Source organism: Saccopteryx bilineata, chromosome 4, assembly GCF_036850765.1.
Source record: "Saccopteryx bilineata isolate mSacBil1 chromosome 4, mSacBil1_pri_phased_curated, whole genome shotgun sequence".
Classification (NCBI taxonomy): Eukaryota; Metazoa; Chordata; class Mammalia; order Chiroptera; family Emballonuridae; genus Saccopteryx; species Saccopteryx bilineata.
In genome coordinates this window covers 72394661-72416321 of record NC_089493.1, presented here as the reverse complement: position 1 = coordinate 72416321, position 21661 = coordinate 72394661, and the positions used below count along the sequence as shown (strand labels likewise).

General features: G+C 37.9%; 1 protein-coding gene across 3 annotated transcripts in view; it reads left to right on the top strand.

Annotated features, from left to right (window-relative positions):
• SLC12A1 (solute carrier family 12 member 1) overlaps window positions 1-21661 on the top strand; it is a 90672-nt gene that overhangs the window by 44928 nt on the left and 24083 nt on the right. For all 3 annotated transcript variants that reach the window (XM_066276479.1, XM_066276480.1, XM_066276481.1), the window contains exons 16-20: window positions 2337-2436; window positions 3208-3319; window positions 10720-10860; window positions 13320-13426; window positions 16021-16103. In XM_066276479.1, coding sequence (XP_066132576.1) covers window positions 2337-2436; window positions 3208-3319; window positions 10720-10860; window positions 13320-13426; window positions 16021-16103 — 543 coding nt within the window. The remainder of the gene's footprint in view (window positions 1-2336; window positions 2437-3207; window positions 3320-10719; window positions 10861-13319; window positions 13427-16020; window positions 16104-21661) is intronic.

The window sequence follows — 21661 nt, the reverse complement described above, 5'->3', positions numbered from 1 at the left end:
TTGGATTAAGTATTTTGTAATTGGAATCTCAATGAACTTGAAGGATACTTCCTCCAGCTCACCCAGTGGTGGTATTGAAATAATTTAGCAATCGGTTCTCTGCCATAATGAAAGGTAGTTTATTATTTCATGTATTTAATACTTAAATAAGAGCAGTAAAAGAGGTACACAAAACTAGATTATGTTATAAGAAATAGTTTAAAAATATTAAATAATACCTGACAAAAACAATAAAACTGTTATTTAAGATATTTCCATATTGCTTCTTGACTGGCATCCTCACTTGCCATTTTTTTCACCTGTGGAAGGAATGAACATTACTTTTGGTGCTTAGAATGTGCTGTTGTGCAGATGAATGTTAAAAAGAATAAGAAATGTAAATTTGTGATTTCCACATTGGGCGGCTGCCCAGGTGCCCACCTTAGAGAGAACCCTGATTACAAGTGCCATTTTAACAACCGGTTTGCCAAACTCAACAAAAAATTAGGTATAGTTTCTGCTGAATTGATGTGAACCAACTGAATCTCACCACTGAATTCACTCACCCCTTATTTGCCATTGATATATCTTCTATAGTCAAGTGTCTCTCATTCTTTTGCCCATATTATTGAGTTATTTTCTTATTATTCAGTTGTAAAGTTCTTTATAAATTCTGGGTACAAAGCCTTCATAGTATGTGTTTTGCAAATATTACCTACAGGTTTATGACTTGTATTTTTATTTTCTTATAGTTTGTTTTGAAGAGCAAACAGTTTTAATTTTGACAAAGTCTAACATCGATTTCTTTTCTTTTATGGTTTGGCTTTTTGCTTTTAATCAAGATATTCTTCCCTAATCCAATGTCACAAACTTCTACAAGTTTTAATGTTTTTGATTTTAAACTTTTTATTATTATTTATTTATTTATATTTTTCTGAAGCTAGAAACGGGGAGAGACAGTCAGACAGACTCCCGCATGCACCCGACCGGGATTCACCCGGCATGCCCACCACGGGGCGACGCTCTGCCCACCAGGGGGCGATGCTCTGCCCCTCCGGGGCGTCGCTGTTGTGACCAGAGCCACTCTAGCGCCTGGGGCAGAGGCCAAGGAGCCATCCCCAGTGCCCGGGCCATCTTTGCTCCAATGGAGCCTCGCTGCGGGAGGGGAAGAGAGAGACAGAGAGAAAGGAGAGGGGGAGGGGTGGAGAAGCAGATGGGCGCTTCTCCTGTGTGCCCTGGCCGGGAATCGAACCTGGGACTTCTGCACGCCAGGCCGACGCTCTACCACTGAGCCCACCAGCCAGGGCCGATTTTAAACTTTTTTATTTTAAAATGTTTTGATTTTAAACAGTTCAAAACCCTGGGCTTGCCTGGTCAAGACACATGGTAGTTAATGTTTCCTGCTCCTCCCCCCTTCTCTCTCTTTATCGCTCTCTTCTCCTCTCTCTCTAAAAATGAATAAATAACTTTTTTTTTAATCTAGTGTTTAGATTTTAAACTTATGTTTATTATCTATTCTGAGTTAAACTTTTGTATATAACGTGAGGAATGTTTCTAGGTTTATTTTTTTACATATAAATATTCAATTGACTAATAGGGTTTTTATAAGAATAAATTAACTTAAGGTATGTTAAATGCCTGGTATACAGTTAACACTTAATCAATTTTAATCTTCTTTATCTCGAGATAATGCTATCCTACCATTTCTGTGATTATTCTAAGCAAGACAGGGGAGATGGTAATTCTGCCATCTGGAATGAATCTGTTCCTTCTCTTCAGGGACTTTCTCTTATAAAATTTAGAGAATCCATCTATTATTTAATTTGTTCAAAAAAGGCCAAAGTATGGTAGTGCTTACCTCCCTTATTAGGAAGATTATCCTAAAAGATCAAACTAAAATGCTTAATAATGATTGACTCTTTTCACAGACAGCCGGTAATAAGAAATAAAGATTAAGATTGTTACACACTATCTTTGTATACAAATGCCTCTTTTTTTTTTCTTCAGCTTAAGAATGTGTGAAGAACCCTTGAATTTTTTCAGGGGCTGATCATTTTCCCAAGTCTATCGTCGGCAGTGCGGTTTTTAGCCGGCCTCTCCACGGAGCAGGATTTCTAGGGCTGCAGCTTCCAAGTCTGATCTTTAGCTGGAAAGAGAGGCTTTACTTCTAAGAATTCACAAAGTGTTCATAGAAGAACAATGCTCCTTCTAGGCAATACTACAGTATATGTTCTCTAATATCCTCACTGCTGACATAGTCAGGGAAAAATCATAGAAGAGAATCTCTTATAAAAATTATTCACAGTCCACAGAAAAATGTCAATACTTATTGTACAATGTTGCTCTTTCTTCTGCAGATGTGAACTGGGGCTCCTCCACACAGGCTCTTTCCTATGTGAGCGCTTTAGACAATGCTCTGGAATTAACCACAGTGGAAGACCATGTAAAGAATTTCAGGTAGAATGGGCTTCTCAGGCATCCTGGTATTGTTCCGCATTAGAAATTGCTTTTCTTTACAGGGCACAGATGCACTAGAATAGTTGGATGATCTATGGGTATAGTCTAAGACTAGGCAGTCATGCAAACTACCACATTTTCATGATAGCACCTCCTGTAAACAAGGGCTTCTTCTCTTCCACTCTTAGCTATGCCTACCCCCAAATATAAACCTCAGAGTGCCAAGGATCACTTTCCATACATGTGGGTAAAGAGGTTGATCTAAGTGATATGATTTTAGAGAGATGTCCCCAAATGCCCACAAACTTCAATCCTTGGTGCTGTCTTCATCATCCAACTTAATGTTTTGTGACTTATTGAAGTTGCTTAGAAGTAACGCTTTAAGCTCTTATTAGTTATATCTTCTTTGGAATGGAATCTCAACACACAAGTTTTGCAAGGAGAATGAAGGAAAGTCCTGGGTAGAAAAGGACAGGTGGTATTGGGATTTGGAACAAGATAGTGTCCAGAGGGAAATAGACAGGGGGAAGCCAACACCACCTTTCCTTACTTTACATTTTTGATGCCACTAACTAAACTAAGAGTACAAAGATGGCAAGATGCACAGGAAGGATAGATTCAAGACTTCTGGTGAGAAACCCCAGAAATAGTTAGGAAAGAATTTATTCCATTTTGCCAGGCCTTCTGGACCTGCCATGTTCACTGGGGCGATTCTGAGCTCAAAGGCTTCTTACAATGGTCAGTCTCACATCTTCTTGTCTCTGCTTCCAGGCCCCAGTGCATTGTCTTAACAGGGGGACCCATGACAAGACCCGCTCTCTTGGACATCACTCACGCCTTTACCAAGAACAGTGGCCTTTGCATCTGCTGTGAAGTCTTTGTGGTAAGAGTCAGTTCACCTCAGAAGAGTGCTCTCTCCTCTCTGCTCACCTGGTGTTATTTTAGGTGAGCCAGACGGGTCCATGCAGGGAGAGGAGAATGGCAAGGCAGCTTGGACAAGAGCCCTTTTCCTTGATTCATACAGCAAAGACTAGTAAGGGCCCGTGATCCTGAACTTCAATGAGCGGATAAAATGTGTTTCTGATTTCACAGGAGACCAACTAAAGGTGATAAATATTTCCAAATGATGGCTTTTGAGTCAAGGAAAAAGAGAACTGGCTCAGAAATAAATAAATAGCATGAAGGCATTTAGGGTCATAAATGTCCACAGAAATCTGAAAGGATGAAATGAGCCAGAGAGTGCTATTCTATAGATTACCTGATGGGGAGAAAACCAGACGTAATGGCCTTAAATGAGAGCACAGAGAATTTGGATTAGATGTTTGGATAAACTTGATGGCACTATAGATATCTAGGGAATTAAACGAAGTTTTCCATGTCTTAGATAAACATTCAGAGCTGAACGAGTTCCTTTTTGTTCAGAAAGTACATGGTAGACTAATGATAACTTACTGGCAGTTTTCCCACGAGATATCAAAATAGAAGCTAAAATTTTAACCATAATTATTGACTGGCAACCAATCTCTAAAGTGAGGAGGAGCATTAAAATTATAGCAAAATAATAAATCTAAGTCCTTTATTTCTGCTTGTATTTTGTATCTCAAAACTCTCTTTCACACACACACTCACACTACTCAAAATTCTTAGCTACTTCAGTTTATTTTTATAATAGCTACCTATTCATCAAAGTATTTTTCTACAGTTTTTATTTGATGTACATAACAGCTGAGTGAAGCTGAAAGGAAAAGAAGACTTGTTCTCACCTGACTGATTGGAAACATGAGATTCAGGAAAATCAAGTTACTGCACAGGGTCAAATGACAAGAAAGTGACAGAGCCAGGATGTCAGTCTAGGCTACCTGATTGTGCTCTGTGTTACATCACAAGGAGAAAACTTTAACAGACTTGTATCCTGAGAATGTTGTTAGAATCAGATACTAGTACTACATAGGCATCCAATATCTGCCAGAGAAGAATAATAGGGCCGTCAGGAAGCTGTGTAACCCTGGGGTCAGTAAACTGTGCCATCATGCAGGGGTTAATTTATCACACGGCATCATAACCGGCACTTACGCATCTTTTTACACTTGACAATACTCTGAACACTACATGAAGCCAGTTGGTCATATTCTCTTTCTTCTCGGTGCTTATATGATAGTAACTCAAACATTATAACTCAATGCAATTATCTAGTAGGGGGTGAAGGGAATCCTACTGACTACAGAAGATTGACAGTTTAAGTAATGACCAACTATGACTCCAGAGGATTTTTTTAAAGTCTTATCAAGCACCCTTTTCTTATATTATCAACTTTGGTGCCCTGGATGAGTGGATTTCATTTTGGCCAATCTAATACAGGGGTGGGTTTTGATGGAATAAGTAGGTTGGGGTGTTTTTCTTCTCCAGCAATTTAGAGAAAACTTAGTTTAGCAGGGAATAGGTATCTTCCGGGCAGGAGAAATGAACTGGGAGGATAAATAGTCACGTGTTGGCAAGAGAAACAAGGTCTTTTTATAGAGACAAAATATATTGCTTTAAATTAACCCTTTGTTGCTCTAACTATAATAAAAGAGTATGATTTTAGAATGTCATTTCATGTGAAATAAGTACCTAAGTCTGCCTCCAACAGCCCCAGCTGTTTGACATATATTGGACCACATTATACATCACTGGGCTGGTCTCTAAGGCCCAAGGGTCTTCCTCCCAGGTACTGGGGCTCTCTTGGAGACAGAAAATAGTTACTGCTTCAGGTAATGACTTTGCAGTTAGTTATATACTTTCTGTGAGCTCCTGGGCTGCAGATGCTGTCAGCATTTTTCAACTTCATGTTTAGTCTTCAATCGTCTTTGTAAAGAAATAGATGGAAGAGGATGTGGGAAGTCGACATACTATTAGAAAAATTTTTCCAAAAGCACAGTCATTGGTGGTTAGGCCAACCTTGCAGAAAAGGTTAAATAGTAACAGTAATGTTAAGGGATGACAATTTAATTTTTAATACTAGGAAGCAAGTGCTCATAGGCTTTTGAGACACATAGTCACGATCTGAATCATTGTTTTGCTAGCTATTAACTGTGAGTCCCAGTCCCTTAGGCACAGAATGTAGTCTTCTTATGCCTCAGTTTTCACAGGGTTGTTGTGAGAATTCTATAAGATAAGCTTTCTAGTGATCAACTTAGTGTCTGTCAAATAGTAAGTGCTCAGTTAATTTCAGTTATCATTGATATTGTTATTATCATTATTATTATTATTGTAGCATATACCATAGTTGCCATTTTCATTTCAAAAATATATCCCCTTGAATAGAAACCTAAAACATTCTCTCTTAAAAAACCAAGTCCAGACACTGGATCTTGGACTTTTTAGATATTCAACAGCTTGATGAATCAGTGAGATATGTACTCCTGTCGGACAAATCACAGGACAGCAGGTTCTGTGCTTTGTCCTTCTGGTGGCCTTCAGTTACTTGAAGTGTGCTTCCATTACATAGAAGGAGCAAGACTCAGAGCTCACTGACATTTCAGTGCTGTTGGGTAGATAGAAAGCATGTGCTACAGCCTACAACCAAGGTCTTTTTAAAGAACTAAATAGACATTTTTAAAGAACTAGGTAGACATTGAGCTGATGACATTAATATGAAGAGCGTACATGCAATAGCCTTCAACTATCCAACTAATTCTAACACTCTCCCATTAGAGCCTCTTTTTTTCTCTACTGCCTATTTTCTACTCAGCCTAAAAATTTCAGATGAGGAACTTTCATCAAGACAAATTTGGGGATCCTTTTTAAGAAATCCAGTTTGGTAATTTAAAATACGGTATATTTTTCTCCTTTAAATTACCATATAAGTTAGTGACATACTTATCTTCCAAGAGGCTTTATATTCTACTTCTTCTAATAAACAACTGGTAACCCTTTTTGTCATCTATGCTTTCATTCACTTCTTAAATGAAATAAACCATTACAAATCAACTTAAAATCCCCTTTATAACCACTTAGCCCACGGCTCTTCTCCTTTTCCTAAAGAAATGTTATCCAAATTCTACTGGTATTCTTCTAGTCACTTCGCATATGTGTACCAAGATATAAATTTATTGTGATTAATGTTTTTTTTATCTTTAATATTCTTTAAACCTTAAATGGCCTGTCTTTTCCTATCATTGTAAAAGAGGTCAGTTCAAGCATAGATAACGCAGGGAAAATGAAAATTCTCATTTTTTTCTTCTATTGTCAACCTTTTCTTAATCTCGACTTTCATATCCACTAAGAAGAAAATTCATTCTTTTTTGGGGGGTGCATCTATTCTCCTTAGTCAAATGAAGTTCTCTCACGGTGCTAATAAAATAGTGACATGACCAAATACAGGAAGAATGAAATGACCTATGAATTGGCACTAGGATGCACGGTGAGATAAAATATGGATAAATCAGGAGAGGAAAAATTCTCTTTCCCACAGTTTCAACCATGGCAGCAATAAAAACATAAAATAGAACAATAAGCATGTCAATGTTTCAAAAAAGAAAAGTTGGAAAGGACACTGTACTTGACCCAAATTCCTCTATTGAGTCCTAATGATACTGAAATTCCTTTGCACATTCTTTTTCATACTATTCATTTGAAGTAATGTCACAGCAACTTCTCCTCCAGACTAAATAATTATAATTTCTTTACCTTATCTCAATAAATGTCAAAATTAGAATATATTGAAGATTTTTAGAGCTTCTGTATTTCAAATCCTGAATGAAATTATGTACTCATATGTTAGATCCAACTGAGCTAATTTCTATAATATTTTAATAGGGTAGTAAAATCACTTTCATGACTATGACATATTTGAAGGTTGAGTCATTATTTCCCAGGATGTCTTCCCTTTTTGTTAGTTGGCTTTTTACATACTACATTGGTATTACAGTCTTGCTTTACCCTAATAAGTGTGCTAAAAAGATACTATATTTTTTTTTAGCCAAGAGAGATGCTGCATGAAATATTCTTATGACTTCTCAATATGGCAAATTTAGGCTTTAAAGTAAATCTCTCTGTCACAATTCATGTTAAATCTAGATTTCTGTATTACAAAGAAACATATGTTAGTTACATTGCATTTATTTAAATAAATGCCAGTTTCCCCAGGGGTTCGTAGTCATTATAGCACAGCTCAATGTATTGATGGTCTGATACCTTTCCCTAGCTGCTGGTTTTCTTCTATTTCTTGGCTGCTGTTACCATCGAGCTTATTTGAACAACATATTCTTTCTTACTTTTGAAGTTGATGCAGTCTAGAAAGCCCAAGCAGAGCTAGTGGTGCAAAATGCATTGACAATCTAGAACCCTGAGCAAAATTTAACCCGTAATGACATATCTTTCCTTAGGCTGAGTCTTCTGGCTTCATAACTACCCTCCCTATATCTTTACCTTGTCCTTCTTCATTGAAGGTTCTTGTTTTTTTAACTTTAATGTAAGTCATACAAATAGTTTTTGAAAAGTTGTCACATGTTCTAGAAAATATTCTGGTAAAAATAAGTACATAAAGAATCTGATCCAGTCCTGGTTGATAGCTCCATTGGTTAGAGCATTGGCCCCAAACACAGAGGTTGCCTGTTCAATCCCTGGCCAGAGCACATACAGGAACAGATTGATGTCTCTGTCTCTCTATCCCCATTCCTATCTGGCTAAAATCAATAAATAAAATTTTTTTAAAAATCTGATCCAATTTAAGTAGAATATTGAAGTAGAAGGGACCCCAGAGATCATCTCATATGCCACAAATGTAACTTTAGTTTTCTTGTAGCCAATTAAAAAATGTAAAAAGGCCCGACCTGTGGTGGTGCAGTGGGTAAAGCGTCTACCTGGAATGCTGGGGTCGCCGGTTCAAAACCCTAGGCTTGCCTGGTCATGGCACATATGGGAGTTGATGCTTCCTGCTCCTCCTCCTTCTCTCTCTCTCTCTCTCTCTCTCCCCCTCTCTCCCTCCCCTCTTTCTGAAATAACAAATAAATAAAGTATTTTTTAAAAATGTAAAAAGAAACAAGTAAACTTAATTTTAATAATATATTTATTTAATGTAATGTATTCAGAGTATTTTTTCAAAATGCAATAAATACAAACTTATAATTGAGATAGATATTTTACTTTATTTTTCATACTAAGGCTTCAAAATTCAGTATATATTTTGCATTTCTAGCACATCTCAATGTGGACCAGACACATTTTAAATGCTCAATAGTAACATATGGGTAACAGTTATCATAGTGAGTAATGATAACCCAGACAACTTCATTATTCTTTTAAATGTATAACCCACATTGAGAGAGGAAAAACAATATCAGCTAGTCAGTGCCAGAGCTAGACCTAAACCCAACACTCTGGTTCCCAGTTCAGCCCTCTTTCATCTCTGTTGTAGAAATATGTTGGTAGTTCAATGAGTTTGTGAACACTCAGTTAATAAAAGTAAACTTTGGATAAGCACCTATTATACTTAAGATATTATTCTAGAGACTTTATTGTAACTACTTAAGACAACCTTGCATAATAGAGATTTTTTGAAATCCCTGTTTTTAGAATAATATCTAAAAGCTAGGAGAACATCAGTTACCTCCAAACTGTCCAGGCTTAGATCTGAACCTGTTCTGTCTGACTTTTTCATGCATCCAAAACTCTTTCTCTTCAATCTAAGATCCTTTACAACTGTGACTCCAAATGTGGTCTGAGGACCAGCAGCCTCAATACCACCCAAGAGTTGTTAAAACTGCACAGTCTTGAGTCCCAGACCAACACACTGCATTTTATGAAGATTCCAGGTAGACTGTAAGAAATCTAAGACAATTCAACAAAAGTCTAGATTTCTCCATGAGTTGAAATAATTTTCCAGGAAAATGATAAATTTGTACCCTGTCAGCACATAATAGGTAATCAGAAGTACCTTTTGCATTGATTTGAGACATACAAAGAAAAGCTAGCTTATAGTTTTAGGGAAGGTAGAAGAAACAAGAATAATTTTTTCCTTTTTTTTTTTTTTTTTTTTTTTTTTTTTAGTGAGAGAGATGGACAGCCGGGGGAGATAGACAGGAAGGGAGAGAGATGAGAAGCATCAATTCTTTGTTGTGGTACTTAGTTGTTCATTGATTGCTTTCTCATATAGGCCTTGACCAGGGAGCTCCAGCCGAGCCAGTGACCCCTTGCTCAAGCCAGTGACCTTGGGGTCATATCTATGATCCCACGCTCAAGCTGGTGACCCCATGTTTAAGTTGGCCACCTTGGGGCCTTGAACCTGGGTCCTCAGCATCCCAGGCTGATGCTCTATTCACTGCACCACTGTCTGGTCAGTCAAGAATAAAATTTTTAGTTAAAAATAAGTTTTTGGAACTCGAATTTTGAAATTATAAAATATTTCATTTATTACGACAACACCTGCCTTCTTCTCTCTTAATCTGTTTTCTTCCTACACCATAGTATGTGAGCTTTTGTTCTAACTAAATTCATTGAGTGAGTGGAAATGTTGATGATCGGAGAATGTTAACATTACACAAGAAAGACTGTGCGTGATAATTGTATCACACACAAAAAGCAAGTGATGGGCCTGAGAGAATTGTCAAGATGTGGGAGTCCATGGCAAGATTTGCAAATCACCATGCTCTGGTTCCTAAGAGTGCTGTCTATCTCTTATGATTGGTTTCTAACTCTAATTGATGTTCTTAAAAGTGGCTTTTGCACTGACTGGTTAGCTTAGTCAATTAGAGAGTTAGGGAGATATCCCAAAATACTGAGGTTGCAGGTTCGATCCCTGGTCAGGTAACGTACGAAAGGCAACCAGTGAGCACATGACTAAGTGGAACAACAAATGAATGCTTCCCTTCCTCATTCTCCTCTGTGTCTCTCTCCCTTCCTGTTTCTGTCTCCATAAAATCAATCAATTAAAAAAAAAATTAGTGGCCTTGCTATTGAGTCAAAGTTTGACTGTATGTTTATCCTGAACTTCATTGATCATATTTTTAGTATTTTTCTCATGTGCTATGATGCCCTCAGTTCTTTCAGCCATTCAGTGTGAGGCATTAATTAAGCAAGTATTAATACATCTAGACATTCTGGGGAGAAAATGAATAATGGAAGCAACACAGGTCCTCTCTGAAAAGCTGAGTCGGCATGAACCCTGTTTACAGAGGTGTTTTCCCTCTTTCTCATTTCTTAACTCAGTGGGGCATTGCCAGCTATTTTTTGCCTGTTAGAAAACAACAGCAGTGCGATGTATAATAGCAGGGCTTCTAACCAATATTTCCTTGTGTCATACAGGGACCGCGCAAGCTGTGTGTTAAAGAGATGAACAGCGGCATGGCGAAAAAGCAGGCCTGGCTTATAAAGAACAAGATCAAGGCTTTTTATGCTGCAGTGGCAGCAGATTGTTTCAGGGATGGTGTCCGGAGTCTCCTTCAGGTAAGGCTAGCTTTAAGGGAATGAGTTCAGAGGCAAAAGACAATTAGCACTTCATGTTAATTGACACTCCCAGAGCAAAGGGCTCTACTGAGACAGTCCAACATCAGAGATGAATGCAGATGGTTAAGGAATTTGTTTTAAAATCCTAAGGATACGCAAAGCTAAAACAAAAGCATAGAGATTCTATGAACTCTGAGCGATATACTGGAAGTGGAAAATGAGGTTGCCTTTGGCCAACAGCATACATTCCGCTCCCATATTTATTGAAATGCAAATAGGATTCAGGATCCCATTAAAACTTCAAACTATTTTCGCATCTAGCAATGCTCAAGTCAGGTGTTCCTTTTCTTTTTTCTTTTGCAAATGGTGTGAGGGCAGCTGCTAGACTAAATAAATGCATGGTGATCTGGGCAGAAAATCTCTCTATCTTCCTAAATTATTTCCAGAATGTTGAATAAAAATGTAATAATCTCTGTGGTTCAACACTAAGCCTATAATTCTTCCATCTTTTCACACTTATTCTTTCTTTTTTCCTTCCCTTCTATAGTTAGTACATAAAGTCATGCCCTCGTTCTGATCTTCATAATTTAGAGTGCCAGAGTTTCCTTAAAATAATCCAAGATACTTTGGCTTTCTAATCATTTTGGCATTAACATGGCTGAATAGCCCTGATGTTGCATGTACCAAATGAATGATTTAGCTTTCAGAGTTGGCATATGCAGGAGTGTCAGAATTCCCAGCTGCATCCAGGTAACTCGAATGCTTCTGTAGGCAGAAAAGAAAAAATATTGACTAAATTGTAATATTTTAGAGATTAAGAGTTTTTGATGCACTCCTGTCTCTAATATCCCTGACGAACACTTGCAAAGTTACTGCATATGCAGAGAAACCATTTCTGAAAGACCCACAAGGAGCCTCTTTTCATCTGTTATTAATTTGCTAACCCATGGAAATAGAGGTCATTGCAAGATGCTGATTTTTCATTTGGTATTTAGCTACTTTTCAGCAGCTCTTTGGTTAAATACATTGAGAAGGTTACACATTTAATGAAAAATTATCACAGGATTGGAAAAATAATAAAAATTTCCACTGGGAATAGGATGACAGGCATAGAAAAAGACATGAGTATGAGAATAATTTATATATTAATACAGAAGAAATTGTAAAAAAAAAAATGACAGTGCATAAAGTTCCAATGAGTTTCTTCAAAGAAAAGTGATATAGAGAGAAATCATGACAAAGGGCAGGACAGAGTGGTAATAAAGGGAGGTACTGACAATGATATAATTTTGAATAAAGCCTTCTTTGCATCTAAAAAAGTATAGTATGAGTGACCACATCCCCAAATTGTAGTCATGGAAAAGACTACATCCATACTGTAATATATATGCCCAGGGCCGAATGAGCTGCTCTGTTACCTGTACATTTCTAACAGCAATACACCAAAAGTTTTGAAGCAAAGCTTATTTTGGGAACCTTCCATCAATGCTTATCTTCTTCAACTTGCTGCTGTCTGTAAAATTTTGTGTTCTGGTTATTTGTTTCACTGTTCTCATGACTCAGAATATTCTTCCTTCACTCCCACTGTTCTCCTTATCTTTACTTATCAACATCTAACCAACTTGCAAGATCCAGAACAAGTGCCACCTCTCCCATGAAGCCATCCATGAATGCTTAGCTGGAATTCAAGGTTTCTTTCTTTATGATTCCAGATGAGTTCTTACTGCATTTGCCCTTGAATTAAAATTATTTGCCTATATCTTGTTTCTCCCACCTAGTTCTGAGCTCCTTAAGACCGAAGACTATGCTTCACCACTGTCCCAAAGCATCTAACATTGTACTTAGCTATTAATAGGTGCTCAATAATATTGCTGGATTAAATTTAATTAGCTGGAAGTCATATTCTGTCATCTAATAGGGGGAATAAAACTTCTTTTATGGAAAATGGCTACTAATGATACTGTCATATAAAAGAATTAGGTTCTAAAAACATAGCTCAGTTACTCTTCACTAAATAATGTAAGTAGAACTTTTAGTGATTGTTCTATTTAAGAATTTTCCAAACGTGAATTTTATTGCAAATGACATTATAGATGTAACAGGTGGAAATGAGCTTGGAACCACTCAGTTACAACATGCATGCCAACAGTTAAGCTAACCCTCACTTGATTTTTAAATTACTGAACCATTTTAATGAGTGTGTCAGAAGAAATGCAGATGACTTCTAATTTAGAAAAGCTACATTTCTGTCATCTCAAATCCATTTACGGCTGAGATGATTTAGAACTAATCTTCCTATTTTATGCTTGGGTGTGGGCATGAAGGACATACGATAAAATGTATTCTAATCTTCAGAATCATCAGAACATTACTCGGTGCTCTTCCGGACATTATCTTTCATTTGCAGTCATGGCTTGCTGGCATGGTAAGGACTGCCAATGACTTTATCTCCTCTTTAGGCCTCAGGTTTAGGAAGAATGAAACCAAACACTCTGGTGATTGGATATAAAAAGAACTGGAGGAAGGCTCCATTAACAGAGATTGAAAACTACGTGGGAATTGTACAGTAAGTGATGGCTTTCAAGACATGTTCTTGTTTACGAAGCATTAACCAGGGCAGTACATAACAGACACTGTTATACTAGATTAAATTGCTTGAGAAGAGGATATACATTACTACCAGAGCAATGAGGTCAAAGAGGAGGAAGACAACTGTGCAACCATATTGTATTATATTTGTCTTTCCTAACTGTTTGGTTTTATTTTGTTGTATGACTTGAAGCACAATATGACTATCATAAGGATGTTATTACAGTAGATTAGTATTTTACCATTTTTCTTAGGATAAAAGATTTAAAATGCCTGTAATATTCCTAAGTATGGTTTCATTTTAATTAGAATCGGTACTACTTTTCGTTGGCTGCATCAACAAATTATTTCAAAGTCAGTGGCTTAAAACAACACAAATTTATTAGCTTATAGTTGGGTGGGTTAAAAGTCTGACACTAACTCACTGGGCTAAAAATCAAGGTACAGGCTGGGTTATGTTACCTTCTGGAGGCTTTACAAGGAAATGTATAGCTTTATCTTTTCTAGAGTCTAGAGCAGGGATAGTCAACCTTTTTATACCTACTGCCCACTTTTGTATCTCTGTTAGTAGTAAAATTTTCTAACCGCCCACCGGTTCGACAGTAACAGTGATTTCTAAAGTAAGGAAGTAACTTTACTTTATAAAATTTATAAAGCAGAGTTACAGCAAGTTAAAGCATATAATAATAATTACTTGCCAAGTACTTTATGTGGGATTTTTGCTAAGTTTGGCAGAATAAATCTTTATAAAACAACTTACTATAGTTAAATCTATCTTTTTATTTATACTTTGGTTGCTCTGCTACCACCCACCATGAAAGCTGGAATGCCCACTAGAGGGCAGTAGGGACCAGGTTGACTATCACTGGTCTAGAGGCTGCCCATCCCTCATGGCCCCCTTCTTCCATCTTCAAAGCCCTTGATGGGGCCCTGGCCAGTTGACTCAGCGGTAGAGCTTTGGCCTGGTGTGCGAGGGACCTGGGTTCGATTCCCGGCCAGGGCACATAGGAGAAGCGCCCATTTGCTTCTCCACCCCTCCCTCCTTCCTCTCTGTCTTTCTCTTCCCCTCCCGCAGCCAAGGCTCCATTGGAGCAGGGATGGCCCGGGCGCTGAGGATGGCTCCTTGGCCTCTGCCCCAGGCGCTAGAGTGGCTCTGGTCGCTGCAGAGTGATGCTCCGGAGGGGCAGAGCATCGCCCCTGGTGGGCGTGCCGGGTGGATCCCGGTCGGGCGCATGCGGGAGTCTATCTGACTGTCTCTCCCCGTTTCCAGCTTCAGAAAAATACAAAAAAAAAAAAAAAGCCCTTGATGGGTCAGATTCTTCTCAAATCACATTACTCTAACTTTCCCTTTGGCCTCCCAATTTCACTTTCAAGGACCCTAGTGATTAAAATTACACTGGGCCCACCAGATAAGCCAGGATAATTTCCCCACCTCAAGGTTCTTAACCAAATCACATCTGTAAAGTCTCTTTTGCCATGTAAAGTAGCATATTTACAGGTTCCGGGGATTAAAATGTGTATGTCTTTGTGTGTTTGAAATCATTTTGCCTAATACAGAATCCAAAAATTTTTTGTGAAACACATTGTCTATTTTTTATAATTTAAGATGATTAGAAACAAGATTTATCAGGCATTTACTTGTGGCAACTTTTCCTAGAATGGATCTATTTTGTTAAGTAAAGATAACTATGGTTTGAATTTTGAATGAATATTTTTATTATACTGAACATCTTTATATTACTATTTGAAGATTCAGGGTTACTTTGCCTCTTGAAAGCTTGTTTGTATATAGTTAGTTAATCTCAAACTGCATTGTTTTGGGGGGAGGGTGACCCAATAGACAGGATCTGGGGCTCCAGGTCCACAGAAGATTGAACAAAGGAATTCTCAAGGAGAAAATTTTAAATGAATTCAAAGTACTAATTGGTTGGTCCATATTTAAAGACAGAGAAAGTAATATTCTACAAGAATGGAGATAAAAGAAAGATAGCCTTTCTTTCCCTTCTAGATAATATAATTACATTAGGTTGGGTGTAGAGAAGGCACAACAGCCAACTTCAACAGCATAGGATTGCTGTGAAAAAGCATTACTTCAAATGGTCTGTCCAAAGTCAATGGTGAAAGTTCCTGGATGACATTTTTAACTGGAAATTTGATGTCAGAAATGGTGTAGGATTCCCCTTCAATGGGTAAAGAGATTTGGTTGATAACTTCAGAGGGTCTTTGCATTCTGAAAACTGTTCTAAATATTTTAGTGATTGTTTTGTTTATATTTGAAAAGAAACAATTTTTATAAAGTATGGAACAAATTCATGATCAAAATTCTAGTTAATAGTATATTTGAATAAACTGGTTCCAGAGTAAATGAGTTAGTTACCTTTACCGAAAATACATTTTTTAAAGGTATAAAGGGATAATAAGCTAACAGAAAGCCATCAACTCTTTGTTGTATCTAAAGTGAATTTTCTTAGTTTAATTACATTAAAATCCTAGAAACAAGTTCAATAGTTCTCCAAAGCTTGAGGATTAAAGAATCATTTAAATCACTAACCACTTTGCTTCCACTTTCAGCGATGCATTTGATTTTGAGATTGGTGTGGTCATAGTCAGAATCAGCCAAGGGTTTGACATCTCTCAGGTTCTTCAGGTGCAAGGTATGTATTTTCTTTATTCAATCAACAAATATTTATTGAGCCCCTATTCCATGGCTGGCCTGGAGTTCTAGGTACTTGGATAGAGCAGTGCACAATACAAATAGAGCCTTATAACAATCGAGCTTACGTGCTTGTGCTGACATGAGATTTGTATGCTTCCCAGTGTTTCCCCCATTGCTAATAAGAGTGGCCTTTACCCTGCTAACCAGAAATATAGATTAATCCAGGGCTGCTATTAATTACTCTTCTTATCATAAAACCACAAAGCCAGCATCACTGAAAACAAACATCTTCGGTAAATTAACCTGCGGAATTAATTCCTGCAAGATGTTGCAGAAAATGAAAATGAAGATTAATTCTTTCCTCATAAAACCATGTATTTTGTTTTTAAGAGTCTATGATCTAGTTTACAACTAACATGGAAATGAGCCTGAATGGATCATGCTTTGAATCGCTAATCTAAGTCAGAGGCAAAAACGCTAATTCAGATTAGTGATTCCGCTTTGTCCCTATAGAGGAGAGATGGCATGTCCACTTATACAGGATTTTTCAAATTGATCTGCACAATTCAGTTGACTGCAGTTCAACTGAACCTCATAGTTGAATTGACCCACATAGTTCAAATCCATATTTGTTTAAGGCTCAACTATACTTGTATTTAGTCTTAAAGTTAAAACATACTCCCTTGTGTATAAAATAAAGAACACACTTTAAAAAATCACTGAAATATTAAGACAGGACACTAATCTGTGACTTACCTCTTTAACTAAACTTCACAATAGAGTCCACTAATTACATGGCACTAAAACAAAGGATTTTGGTGTGTATGTGTGTGGGGGAGAATTTCTTATCTAGCAGCCATGATATAAGTATCAGTGCTGCGTATACTAAGACAGGAAGAGTCTGTCTGTGTCCTCAATAGACTGACACCCTAGTAATGGAAATGAGCATCTGATTAGTGTGATAATGGCCATATTAATAAGGTATTGTTGGAAAGAGAGAAGAGGCATCTAATTCCAAGAAGGTTTCCCGGGAGAAATTACCTTTGTTTTGAGATCTAGTAGATGAGTAGGAGTTAACTAAGCAATGTAGAGAAAGAAAGAAAAAAATGAGAGGGTTGCATTTCCGGCAAAGAGGAGACCATCGGCAAAGGTGTGAGGACACGGGAATATGGAGGAATGCAATGCATGGGCAACCAAAAGCTGGTTAGTGTTACTTAAGTGACAAGTTGAAGCAGACAATAGTGAAATAGGCTGCTGATATAAGATCCTGATTTTAAAAGCCCTCATTTGCCATATTAAAAATGTGGATTATATTCTATATGCAACGAGGAACTATTGAGGAGATTTAAATGAGAAAATAATGTGGTCATATTTAAGCTTTACATCTCAACTCTTTTTGATGCATTGGCATGCACTCAATGTGGACCATGAATGGAAACAAAGAAACAATCAGAGAAAAAAATGATTTGTATATTAATCAAAGCTGGAGAAGGTAACAGCTTGACCTAAAGCTCAGGATATAGAGAAAAGGACAGAAGTACTTTGGAGGTATGAAGAGCAGCATTTGGGGGTTGGTTGGATTTGTAGAATATGGCAGAAAGAAGAGTGAGTCAAGATTCCTTGGCTGACTAAATGAATAGTGTTTTACCAATAGAAATGGGAAATAGGCCTAGCCTGTAGTGGCACTGTGGAGAGTGGGCGGACCTGAAATGCTAAAGTTGCCAGTTTAAACACTTGGCTTGCCCGTTCAAGGCACATACAACAAGCAACCAATGAACAACTAGAGTGAAGCAACTACTTCTCATTCCACCTCACTCCCTGCCATAAAATCAATAAATAAAATCTTGGAAAAAAAAAAAAGTGGGAAACACAAAAAGAAGTGTAGGTTCAATGAAGGAATGCTTGGTTCAGTTTTAAACAATCTTCTGTGGGAAATTCTACTGGAAATGTCCAGTAGGCAGTTAGACGGTCTTGGCATTAAAAGAGAATTGTGAGCTGGAGATGTAGATTTAACAGATAGTATGGACTAAATGGTATCCCTCCAGAATTCATATGTTGAAGTCTTAACCCCAGATGTGATTATTTGAAGATAAGATATTTAAAGAAGTAAGGTAAAATAAGATCATTAAGGTAGATTCTAATCCAATAAGACTGATGTCTTTATAAAAAGAGATTAGGACACAGACAAGCACAGAAGAAAGGGGAATGATGGCCATCTACTAGGTAAGGAGAAAAGCATCAGAATGAAACCTGGTAGCACCTTGATCTTGCAGTTTTAGTCTCCAGAACTTTGAGAAATAAATGTATATTGTTTAAGCCACAAATCTGTAAAATGTGTTTTGGTAGCTCTATCAAAATTATACAGGAGACATCATAGTGAAGGTGAGAATTGAAACTATGACACTGAAAAATATAGCCCAAAGAGTATGTGTAGTTGAGAGCCCCAAAGCACAGGAAAAGGGCCCCAAAGAAGGAGCAGGAAAGGAGCTATCAGAAAGATAAATGAACCAGATGTGTGTGATGTCATGGCAGCAAAATGCTCAAAATGCAAAGAATCATCGACATTGTCAAATAAACTAGAAAGTACCAGAAATATTTGTGAATAAAATGTCATCGGCAAAGCACAGATAATCTTAGAGTAATTCCTGTAGACCAGGGGTAGTCAACCTTTTTATACCTACCGCCCACTTTTGTATCTCTGTTAGTAGTAAAATTTTCTAACCGCCGACCAGTTTCACAATAATGGTGATTTATAAAGTAAGGAAGTAACTTTACTTTATAAAATTTATTAAGCAGAGTTACAGCAAGTTAAAGCATATAATAATAATTACTTACCAAGGACTTTATGTCAGATTTTCGCTAAATTTGGCAGAATAAATCTTTATAAAACAACTTACTATTGTTAAATCTATTTTTTTATTTATACTTTGGTTGCTCTGCTACCGCCCTCCATGAAAGTTGAAATGCCCACTAGTGGGCGGTAGAGACCAGGTTGACTACCACTGCTGTTGACCAATGTTGACAAAATCTAGATTACAGTTGGTTGAAGAGAGAATATAAGATGATGAGGCAGCGAATATGGATATGGCCAACCTTTCTGAGAAGTTTAGATGCTAAAGAGTGAGGAAATTTATTATAGGGAGACTCTAGAATGGGAGGAAAAAAACACATTTTTCCAGACTGAGAGAATGGGCCCACAAGAGTGGGAGAGATTGAAGATAAAGGTAAATAAAGGGGGGGAGTGGTAGAGATTGACCCATGGAGGAAGATACTGAGAGAACAGGAAGAATCAAGGTAAGGTTGGGGATGGAATAGTTAGCCTGATACAGAAGAAAAATCATCTTCTGTAATACTTAGAGCAAAGGAGGTGAGGATTGATGATTAGGTATGTGGTTTAGTAAGAGTGATGGGATAATTTGAGAAGGCTCATGCACAGTAGTCTCAATTCTTTTTTAAAATTTCTCTAGTTGTTCAGTTTTCCTCTAGCAGCATTTGTTCATAGGAGGTATTGGAGCATCAAGGTTTCACTGGGTAGGTCCAGCAGAAAGGAAGAGCCTACAATGGATTTGAGAGCAATGGTGCTTGATGGGTCAGGATTTTATTTGGCCATTTCACAGTTGTCTCCATCATCACAGAAGAAAACTTCTGATGATGCATCTATTTATGATGCATCTATTATGATGTATTGTAAGGGAGGAGGAGAAAGAAAAAACTAGAAATCAAGAGTTTCTGCAGGGCCTGACCAGGCATTGGCACAGTGCACAGAGTATTGGCCTGGGATGCTAAGGACCCAGGTTCGAACTCCCAAGGTCTCTGGCTTGAGTGAGGGCTCACAAATTTGAATGAGGGGTCACTGGCTTGAGCATGGGATCATCAACCTGACCCCATGATCCCTGGCTTGAGTCCAAAGGTCACTGGCTTGAAGCCCAAAGTAGTTGGTTTAAACAAGAGGTCACTGGCTTAGCTGGGGCTCCCCGGTCAAGGCACATATGAGAAAGCAATCAACGAATAACTAAGGTACCACATCTATGAGTTGATGCTTCCCATTTCTCTCCCTTCCTATCTCTCTGTCCCTGTCTATCTCTTTCTCTCTCTCTCTCTCTCTCTCTCTCTCTCTCTCTCTCTCTCTCACACACACACACACACACACACACAGAGAGAGAGAAAAGAGTTTGTATAGGACAGAGAGCCATTATCTGATATGTATACTCTGTGATTATGTATGAAGATCTTTTAAAAAAATAAAATTGAGAATAGTCCATCTTATGAAAAACTGTAGCATACAGGTTATCTTTGGCAGCTTCTGTCTTCCTTTTTTATGCCTCCTTTCCCTTTTTACAGACCTTTTAAATTTACAGATCAGTTATACTAATTCCTTCTCAGTGTTCTTGATTAATTTATACCTTCCCGCCTAGTAGAATAGCAATAATAACTAACATTTTGAGTATTTATTATGTGTCATGTATTGTTTTACATTTAAATATATTACAACAGTTATCATCCCAACTACCCTCTGAGGAAAATACACTCACTGACTTCATTTATAGCCAATGAAATTGAGGCTTACCCGAGTCACAAGACTAGTAGTTGGTAGAGCTGAAATTCAACCATATGTCTGTGTGAAGCACTATTCTACCTTTTGAAAAGTAAAGCTAGAGAGAACAATGACTTACATAATAAGAGACATGGTAATATCTGAGAAATGGGAATGGAACAAGGTTATTTCCACCTATTTCCTTAAAAAACAACACAAGGCCCTGACCAGTTGGCTCAGTGGTAGAGCATCAGCCAGTGTGTGGATGTCCCAGGTTTGATTCCCAGTCAGAGCACACAGCAGAAGTACCCATCTGCTTCTCCACCCTTCCCCCTCTCTTTCCACTCTTATCTCTCTCTTCCCCTCCCGCAGCCAAGGCTCCATTGGAGCAAAGTTGGTCCAGGTACTGAGGACAGCTCCATAGCCTCTGCCTCAAGTGCTAGAATGGCTCTGGCTGCAATGGAGCAACGCCCCAGATGGGCAGAGCATCGCCCCTGGTGGGCATGCCGGGTGGATCCTGGTCTGATGCATGCGGGAGTCTCGCTGACTGCCTCCCTGTTGCTAACTTCGAAAAAATAAAAAAAATTAAAAACCACAACACATAGGGGCTGCTGCCTATTTGTGTGGTAAGATAGACATGACATTGAGGACAATTACAAGAACCTAATACTGAGACCTGTTGTGTTGCTAAATTTCTATATTTTACTTTGTATGTTATGTTGACCTCTTCAAGCTGAAAGATGTGATGTAGCTGGAAAACATTGCTCCCACCCCTCACTGCTCCATCCACCAAAATGCACCATCAATTTAGTTCTAGAAAGCAATGCTGAAACTCATTCTGCATGGAGTGTTTCTGAAGGCATCCTGGCAGTGAACTGCATCCCCTTTTAATTTCCCAAGGGATGTTTCTGATTTATATCAACTATGATGTTTGAAATATTTCTGCTTCTTAGTCAAGAAAGGGAAAATACAGTTGGATGCTAATAAAATAATTATAAGTGCCAATTACCTAGGGTAAACAA